This window comes from Balaenoptera acutorostrata, chromosome 13, assembly GCF_949987535.1.
Source record: "Balaenoptera acutorostrata chromosome 13, mBalAcu1.1, whole genome shotgun sequence".
Taxonomy (NCBI): domain Eukaryota; kingdom Metazoa; phylum Chordata; class Mammalia; order Artiodactyla; family Balaenopteridae; genus Balaenoptera; species Balaenoptera acutorostrata.
In genome coordinates this window covers 24,459,180-24,469,714 of record NC_080076.1, presented here as the reverse complement: position 1 = coordinate 24,469,714, position 10,535 = coordinate 24,459,180, and the positions used below count along the sequence as shown (strand labels likewise).

The 10,535-nt window shown below is 39.0% G+C and overlaps 1 protein-coding gene across 1 annotated transcript in view; it reads right to left on the bottom strand.

Annotated features, from left to right (window-relative positions):
• Positions 1–367: 367 nt before the first annotated feature.
• The window catches only part of CFAP53 (cilia and flagella associated protein 53), a 57,293-nt gene continuing 47,125 nt past the window's right edge, over positions 368–10,535 (bottom strand). The window contains exon 8 of the mRNA XM_028162595.2: positions 368–3,045. Within this exon, the coding sequence (XP_028018396.2) occupies positions 2,817–3,045 (229 nt within the window). The 3' untranslated portion in view covers positions 368–2,816. The remainder of the gene's footprint in view (positions 3,046–10,535) is intronic.

The following is a 10,535-nucleotide window of genomic DNA, read 5'->3' as shown; positions in this document are numbered from 1 at the left end:
CATATTAATAGAACAAAACAACAAAAATCACATGTTCAACTCAACAGGCACAGAAAAAGCATTTGATAAGCCCCAACACCTCTTTATATACAGACTCTCAATAAAACAGGAAGAGAAGGGAACATCCTCACCATGGTAAAGGGCATCTATGAAAAACCTACAGATAACATCATACTTAATGGTTAAAGAATGAGCGTTTTCCCTTAAAACTGGGAACAAGTCAAGAATGTCTACGCTTTCTACTTCTATTCAATATCATACTTGATATTGCACTAACCAGTGCAGGTAAGGCAAGAAAAAGAAACAACAGGCATCCAAATTGGAAAGAAATAAACTGTCTTTATTTGCAAATGACATGCTCCTGAATGTAGGAAATCCTACACAATCTCAAAAAAAAAAAAAAACCCTACAAGAACTAATAAGTGAGTTTAGCAAGGTCACAGGATACGAGTTCAATATACAAAAATCAGTCACATTGCTATACATTAACAATGAAAAATCCAAAAATGAATTTGAGCAAACAATTCTGTTTGTAATAGCATTGAAGAGAAATACTTAGGAATAAGTTGAACAAAAGAAGCACAAGTCCTGCACACTGAAAACCATAAAACATTGCTTAAAAATTTAAACATGACCTCAGTGGATGGGGAGATAGATCTTCTTCATGGGTTAGAAAACTCATTATTGTTAAGATGGCAGTTCTCCCCAAATTGATCTATAGATTCAATGCAATCTCTATCAAAATCTCAGTAGGCATCTTTGTAGAAATTGACAAGACAATCCTAACAATTATATGGAAATTTAAAGAAACTAGAATAGACAAAACAATTTTGGGCGGAAAAAAAGAGAACAACATTGGATGCCTTACACTACCAATTTCAAGTCTTATTAAAGGCTACAGTGATGATCACTACAGTTTTGTGTTGGTGTAAGGACAGACAAATTAATGGAACAGAGTAGCATGTCTGGAAATGAACCCTTATATTAACGGTCAGTTGATTTTCAACAAAACTTCAATGATAGTCTTCTTTTTTTCTTTTTTTTGTGGCCAAGACTCCCACTCCCACTTTTGGATTAGAAATTAATGTTGGCCACAAGGAGGCTCGAAAGGATCCAAAGGAGGAGCTAGATTCCCAGAGCTGAGGTTAAGAGTGGATGAATGGGTAGAAAGGTTAAAGAAAAAACCTCTCAGAGATTCTAGCAAACAATTTGCTTAAATACATTTTAAACCTTCAGGGAGAATACCAACTGGCCCTGAAAACATTTCCCTAAAGAGCCTGCAACTCTAAAAACTTCTTTTGCAAATGTGGTGCTTGAAAGCAAAAGTATATAAATGTTTATCCCCTTTGACCCAAAAATCCCACTCCAGGGAATTGCATGACTCTAAGGAAATAATTCAAATGAATGTTGTATAGAAAAATTTGTAACAGTGACAAATTTGAAATAAACTCAAAGTCCAATGTTTAATAAATTATAGGACAAACAGTAGACTATTATGTAGCCATTTGTAAATGTGATAGGTGAAGAAACATGGCAGTGTATTTACAATGTAAAAATGAGTATCCATATAGAAAAAGCCTTGGAGGGAACTTTTCAAAGAAGTGAAAATAATTATAATGCTGAACTTTAGGAGTATAAACATGTCGATTTCTTTCTACCTTTTTTTTTTTTAACCAGTAAATGCACACATTTTACATAGTGCCCAAGATTCAGGGTGGAAGGGGGCTATACAAGGGCATAAACACGTACTTCTGTGTGTACATTCTCTACATTGAGAATTATTAGGGGTCATCTTGGCAGCTGGCTACCACACTACCATCACCCTTAACCTGGGATATTGTGATCACTTCTTAACTGAATCCTTGTTTCTTGTCTCCTTGAAGTCTATTCTCTACATGGTACCCGACAACCCTGTTACATCGTATCACGTTGCTCCTCTGATCAAAACCCTATAACAGCTTCCTACAGAAGTAAAAGCCAGTCTTTACCCTGGTTCCAAGGCCTTACATCATCTGGCCCCCACTACCTTTCCAATTAGTCTTCTACCACTCTCTCCTCACTCTACTCCAGCACAAATGCAATGCCTCATATGCACTAAGCAGACTTCTGCCCCAAGGCCCTTGCACTGGCTCTTTCTGCTGCCTGGGATGTTTTCCCCCCAGATAGCCACATGGCTGGTTCATTCAAATATCAGCTGCTCAAAGAGATCTATTCTGACTATCACATATAAAATAAAATAGCACTCCTGCCACTTCTTGCCTATAGCACTTAACACTTACCTGGTTTCCTCCACTAGGATGTAATCTCCATGAGAGCAAGGGGTTTGCTTTGTTCTTGCTGAAGTCTCAGGATCCAGACTGGTGCTGGCACATGAAAGGTACTCAGTAAACATTTGTTTAATGACTGAATAAACGGGTTAATGAAAGTGGCTGATAGTCCCAGCTCTGCCTGCAAAAATGCCCGGCTAATGTTGTGAATTATGTCTGTGAGAGAGAAGAGAAAGGAGGCAAGAGGAAATGGGCATATTGGCAGATGGATGGAAGAAAGTGAAGCTATTAATAAATGAACAAGAAAGGGAGGCATGGAGATAAATAAGGAAAATAACTATGTGATAGGAAGTAGATCATTCAGATTTGTCAGTCTATGAAATCTCAAAAAGGAACAGTTTAATTTGTAAGAAGAAAATTTCGTGGCATATAATTATGCAAACTCAGAGTATAAAAGAACAGTTTATCCATGAGTTAAAAGGGATATACAAGCATACTATAGTTTAAAATAGTAAAAGACTGGGAAAAACTAGGTTGATGTTTACAAAACTATGGTGGAAGCTTATTAGGGCATGCTCTCCGCATGGGATGAATATTTTGGGGCAGCACTTGATGGGTGGACAGGATCTCCTGGATCTTGTCCTGGAAATTCTTCTCTGCTGTCACCCCTGCTTCAAACTCTCGGCGTTCCTCCTCCTTCTCTGCTTCACGGGCTTGCTGTTGGGAGCACATTTGCAACTGAAGTTGCTTCCTGTACTCCTGGGCTAAACTGGAGCGTCTAAAGTATTAGAAATGTCAAAGTATAAAACTGTCAAAGTAAGTATTTGGATTTATGTAGGCCATTACACTTAAAATGTAATTTTCAAAGTCAAATTAAAATTACCATTAAAATCAGGGTGAGTGGGGAAGAAATAGATGAAAAATTCAGTAATGTGTTTATTACCCAATAATAATTAAGACAACCTTAGAACAAAAATTGATTTTAGGGAGGGAATGTCTCTTCTTCATTCAAAATATTGACTGCTATGTGGAGAGAGCCCTTGGCCTCTCTCCATCCCCTCTCACTCCCCCAAGGAAGAAGGTAAAACGGAACAAGTTGTTCTGCCTATTTCTTGTCTGCTTTCTATATCAAAGGGGGCATATTCTCCCTGCAGGGGAGGCCTGCAGTGGTCTGGCACTGCTGGTGACTGGGTGGGTTGCTGGTGACCGGGTGGGTAAGTTTGACTCATTCTGTTCAGTATTAACTAGATGATTTCCTCCATATATAAGCCACAGTTAAAATACATAAGCCACATTTAAAAATTTATAGTGATTTTTTTTACTGTGGTAAAAAACACATAATGTAAAATTTACCATCTTAACCATTTTTAAGTGTACAGTTCAGTAGTGTTAAGTATATTCACATTGTGTGAAGCAGATCTCCAGAACCTTTTCGTCTTGCAAATCTGAAACTCTATACCCATTAAACAACAACTCTTTTTTGTCCCCTCCCACCAGCCCTTGGTAACCACCATTCTACTTGCTGTCTTTATGAATTTGACTATTCTAGGTACCTCAAGTAAGTGAAATCATACAGCATCTCTTTTTGTGACTGGTTTATTTTACTTAGCATGTCCTCAAGGTTCATCCATGCTGTAGTATCTGACAGGCTTTCCTTCCTTTTTAAGGCTGAATAATATTCCACTGTATGTACATACCCCACTTTGTTTATCCATTCATCTGTTAATGGACATTTGGGTTATTTCCACCTTGGCTATTGTGAATAGTGGTGCTATGAACATAAGTATACAAACATCTCTTTAAGGTCCTGCTTTCATTTATTTTGGATTTATACCCAGAAGTGGGATTACTGGATCATATGGTATTTCTATTTTTAATTTTTTGAGGAAACTTCATATTATTTTCCATAGCAGTTTTACCATTTTACAATCTATAAGCCACATTATTAATATAAGACTTTATCAGAAATAGAGATTACAGCATGCATATGCCTCTGTGTGGCAGATTCCATTTTCCAAAGACTGCCACAGTGATATCGCCCCCTCCCATATGCTCTTCTGCAATGTGAACCTCTACTCCCCTATCAAGAGGTGGAGCTTATTTCTCCATCCCACTGAATCTAGATGGGCCCTGTGGTTGCTTTTTATGACCAATAGAATATGACAGAAGTGATGCTATAGCAGTCCTAGATGTAGTCCTTAACTGACCTGGCAGCTTCCTCTTCCTGTCTCTTGGAATGCTTGCTGTTGGAACTATCCCTCTCAGAACCAGCCACCACACTGTAAGAACCCCAAGCCACATGGAGAGGCCATGTGTAGGTGTTCTGGCTGATAATACCAGATGAGATCCCCAGGCACAGTCAGCACACACTGCAAGCTATATGAATAGGTATCTTAGGTGTGCACTCCAGCTGAGCCTTCACATGAATGTAGCCCCAGCCAGCATCTGACTTGAACCACATGAGAGACCCCAAGTAAGAACCACCCAGCTGAGCCTTGTCAACCACAGAATCATGAGACATAATCATAACTCACTTTATTATTTTACTTATTGTTTTTAAAAATTTATTTATTTATTTATTTATTTTTGGCTGTGTTGGGTCTTCGTTTCTGTGTGAGGGCTTTCTCTAGTTGCGGCAAGCGGGGGCCACTCTTCATCGCGGTGCGTGGGCCTCTCACTATCGCGGCCTCTCTTGTTGCGGAGCATAGGCTCCAGATGCGCAGGCTCAGTAGCTGTGGCTCATGGGCCTAGTTGCTCCACGGCATGTGGGATCTTCCCAGACCAGGGCTCGAACCCGTGTCCCCTGCATTAGCAGGCAGATTCTCAACCACTGCGCCACCAGGGAAGACCCATAACTCACTTTAAACCACAAATTTGGGGGTGTGTTGTTATACACCAATAGGTAACTGTAATACCTTCTGCTCACACTATTTTTCTTATTTCTCAGTTGATTCAAAAGTTGGGCAGGGGCTTAGGACATGCACGGAAGGGGAGAGGCAGCACGTTGAAAGGAGGGCCTCTGGAGTGTGGAGTTCCGGAGTTTGGAGATGGAGAAACTGAGGCCTGGAGAATAAAACAGGCTGCCCAAGGTTGCACAGCTGCTGTGTGGCCAACAGGGTCTTGGTGCTCCTGCCGGGTGTCAGGCCTGAACCTCTGAGGTGGGAGAGCCAAGTTCAGGACATTGGTCCAACAGAGACCTCCCGGCCCCACGTAATATCAATTGGCAAGAGCTCTCCCACAGATCTCTGTCTCAACGTTAAGACCCAGCTCCACCCAACGGCCAGCAAGCTCAAGTGCTGGACACCCCATGCCAAACAACTAGCAAGACAGGAACACAAACCCCACCCATTAGTAGAGAGGCTGCCTAAAATCATAATAAGGTCACCAACACCCCAAAACACACCACCAGACGCAGTCCTGCCCACCAGAAAGACAAGATCCAGGCTCATCCACCAGAACACAGGTACCAGTCCCCTCCACCAGGAAGCCTACACAATCCACTGAAGCAACCTTAGCCACTGGGGACAGACACCAAAAACAATGGGAACTACGAACCTGCAGCCTGTGAAAAGGAAACCACAAACACAGTAAGTTAAGCAAAATGAGAAGACAGAGAAATACACAGCAGATGAAGGAGCAAGAAAAAAACCCACCTGACCAAAAAAATGAAGGGGAAATAGGCAGTCTACCTGAAAAAGAATTCAGAGTAATAATAATAAAGATGATCCAAAATCTTGCAAATAGAATGGAGAAAATACAAGAAACGTTTAACAAGGACCTAGAAGAACTAAAGAGCAAACAAACAGTGATTAACAACACAATAAATGAAATTAAAAATTCTCTAGAAGGAATCAATAGCAGAATAACTGATGCAGAAGAACGGATAAGTGACCTGGAAGATAAAATAGTAGAAATAACTACCGCAGAGCAGAATAAAGAACAAAAAATGAAAAGAATTGAGGACAGTCTCAGAGACCTCTGGGACAACATTAAATGCACCAACATTCAAATTATAGGGGTCCCAGAAGAAGAAGAGAAATAGAAAGGGACTGAGAAAATATTTGAAGAGATTATAGTTGAAAAATTCCCTAACATGGGAAAGGAAAGAGCCAATCAAGTCCAGGAGGCACAAAGAGTCCTACAGAGAATAATTCCAAGGAGAAACATGCCAAGACACATATTAATCAAACTATCAAAAAATAAATACAAAGAAAAAATATTAAAAGCAGCAAGGGAAAAGCAACAAACAACATACAAGGGAATCCCCATAAAGTTAACACCTGATCTTTCAGCAGAAACTCAGAAAGCAGAAGGGAGTGGCAGGACATATTTAAAGTGATGAAAGGGAAAACCCTACAACCAAGATTACTCTATCCAGCCAGGATCTCATTCAGATTTGACGGAGAAATTAAAACCTTTACAGAGAAGCAAAAGCTAAGAGAATTCAGCACCACCAAACCAGCTTTACAACAAATGCTAAAGGAACTTCTCTAGGCAGGAAACACAAGAGAAGGAAAAGACCTACAATAACAAACCCAAAACAATTAAGAAAATGACAATAATATGAGCATACATATAGATAACTACCTAAAATGTAAATGGATTAAATGCTCCAACCAAAAGACATAGACTGGCTGAATGGATATAAAAACAAGACCCATATATATGCTGTCTACAAGAGACCCACTTCAGACCTAGGGAAACATACAGACTGAAAGTGAGGGGATGGAAAAAGATATTCCATGAAAACGGAAATCAAAAGAAACCTGGAGTAGCAATTCTCATTATCAGAAAAAATCGACTTTAAAATAAAGACTATTACAAGAGACAAAGAAGGACACTACATAATGATCAAGGTATCAATCCAAGAAGAAGATATAACAATTGTAAATATTTATGTACCCAACATAGAAGCACCTCAATACATAAGGCAAATACTAACAGCCATAAAAGGGGAAATCAACAGTAACAAAATCAAAGTAGGTGACTTTAACACCCTACTTTCACTAATGGACAGATCATCCAAAATGAAAATAAATAAGGAAACACAAGCGTTAAATGATACATTAAACAAGATGGACTTAATTGATATTTATATGACATTCCAGCCAAAAACAACAGAATACACTTTCTTCTCAAGTGCTCATGGAACATTCTCCACGATAGATGATATCTTGGGACAAAAATCAAGCTTTGGTAAATTTTTAAAAATTGAAATCTTATCAAGTATCTTTTCCGACCACAATGCTATGAGACTAGATATCAACTACAGGAAAAAAACCTGTAAAAAATACAAACACATGGGGCTTCCCTGGTGGCGCAGTGGTTGAGAATCTGCCTGCTAATGCAGGAGACACGGGTTCGAGCCCTGGTCTGGGAAGATCCCACATGCCACGGAGCGGCTGGGCCCGTGAGCCACAGCTGCTGAGCCTGCGCGTCTGGAGCCTGTGCCCCGCAACGGGAGGGGCCGCGATAGTGAAAGGCCCGCGCACCGCGATGAAGAGCGGTCCCCGCACCGCGATGAAGAGTGGCCCCCACTGGCCGCAACTAGAGAAAGCCCTCGCACGAACCGAAGACCCAGCACAGCCAAAAATAAATAAATAAATAAATAAATAAATAAATAAATAAATAAATAAAAAAAAAATACAAACACATGGAGGCTAAACAATACACTACTTAATAACCTAGAGGCCACTGAAGAAATCAAAGAGGTAATCAAAAAATAACTAGAGACAAATGACAATGAAAACATAACGACCCAAAACCTATGGGATGCAGCAAAAGCACTTCTAAGAGGGAAGTTTAGAGCAATACAATCCTACCTCAAGAAACAAGAAACATCTCAAATAAACAACCTAAACTTACACCTAAAACAATCAGAGACAGAAGAACAAAAAAACCCGAAGTTAGCAGAAGGAAAGAAATCATAAAGGTCAGATCAGAAATAAATGAAAAAGAAATGAAGCAAACGATAGCAAAGATCAGTAAAACTAAAAGCTGGTTCTATAAGAAGATAAACAAAATTGATAAACCATTATCCAGACTCATCAAGATAAACAGGGAGAAGACTCAAATCAATAGAATTAGAAAGGAAAAAGGAGAAGTAACAACTGACACTGCAGAAATACAAAGGATCATGAGAGATTACTACAAGCAACTCTATGCCAATAAAATGGACAACCTGGAAGAAATACACACATTCTTAGAAAAGCACAACCTTCTGAGACTGAACCAGGAAGAAATAGAAAATATAAACAGACCAATCACAAGCACTGAAATTGAAACTGTGATTAAAAATCTTCCAACAAACAAAAGCCCAGGACCAGATGGCTTCACAGGCGAATTCTATCAAACATTTAGAGAAGAGCTAACACCTATCCTTCTCAAACTCTTCCAAAATATAGCAGAGGGAGGAAGACTCCCAAACTCATTCTACAAGGCCACCATCACCCTGATACCAAAACCAGACAAAGATGTCACCAAGAAAGAAAACTACAGGCCAATATCACTGATGAACATAGATGCAAAAATCCTCAACAAAATACTAGCAAACAGAATCCAACAGCCCATTAAAAGGATCATACACCATGATCAAGTGGGGTTTATCCCAGGAATGCAAGGATTCTTCAGTATACGCAAATCAATCAATGTGATACACCATATTAACAAATTGAAGGAGAAAAACCATATGATCCTCTCAATAGATGCAGAATAAGCTTTTGACAAAATCCAACATCCATTTATGATAAAAACCCTCCAGAAAGTAGGCATAGAGGGAACTTGCCTCAACATAATAAAGGTCACATATGACAAACCCACAGCCAACACTGTCCTCAATGGTGAAAAACTGAAAGCATTTCCTCCAAGATCAGGAACAAGACAAGTTTGTCAACTCTCACCACTATTATTCAACATTGTTTTGGAAGTTATAGCCACAGCAATCAGAGAAGAAAAAGAAATAAAAGGACTCCAAATCGGAAAAGAAGAAGTAAAGCTGTCACTGTTTGCAGATGACATGATACTATACATAGAGAATCCTAAAGATGCTACCAGAAAACTACTAGAGCTAATCAATGAATTTGGTAAAGTAGCAGGATACAAAATTAATGCACAGAAATTTCTTGCATTCCTATACACTAATGATGAAAAATCTGAAAGAGAAATTAAGGAAACACTCCCATTTACCATTGCAACAAAAAGAATAAAATACCTAGGAATAAACTTACCTAAGGAGACAAAAGACCTGTATACAGAAAACTATAAGACACTGATGAAAGAAATTCAAGATGATACAAACAGGTGGAGAGATATACCATGTTCTTGGATTGGAAGAATCAACATTGAAAATGACTATACTACCCAAAGCAATCTACAGATTCAACGCAATCGCTATCAAAGTACCACTGGCATTTTTCACAGAACTAAAACAAAATATTTCACAATTTGTATGGAAAACAAAAGACCCTGAAGAGCCAAAGCAATCTTATAAAGAAAAATGGAGCTGGAGGAATCAGGCTCCCTGACTTCAGGCTATACTACAAAGCTACAGTAATCAAGACAGTATGGTACTGGCACAAAAACAGAAATATAGATCAATGGAACAGGATGGAAAGCCCAGAGATAAACACATGCACATATGGTCACCTTATTTTTGATAAAGGAGGCAAGAATATACAATGGAGAAAAGACAGCCTCTTCAATAAGTGGTGCTGCGAAAACTAGACAGCTACATGTAAAAGAATGAAATTAGAACACTCCCTAACACTATACACAAAAATAAACTCAAAATGGATCAAAGACCTAAATGTAAGGCCAGACACTGTAAAACTCTTAGAGGAAAACATAGGCAAAACACTATGACATAAATCACAGCAAGATCTTTTTTGACCCACCACCTAGAGAAGTGGAAATAAAAACAAAAATAAACAAATGGGACCTAATGAAACTTAAAAGCTTTTGCACAGCAAAGGAAAACATAAACAAGATGAAAGGACAGCCCTCACAATGGGAGAAAATATTTGCAAATGAAGCAACTGACAAAAGATTAGCCTCTAAAATTTACAAGCAGCTGATGCAGCTCAATATCAAAGAAACAAACAACCCAATCCAAAAATGGGCCGAAGATCTAAATAGACATTTCTCCAAAGAAGATATACAGATTGCCAACAAACACATGAAGGGATGCTCAACATCACTAATCATTAGCAACATGCAAATCAAAACTACAATGAGGTATCACCTCACACCGGTCAGAATGGCCATCATCAA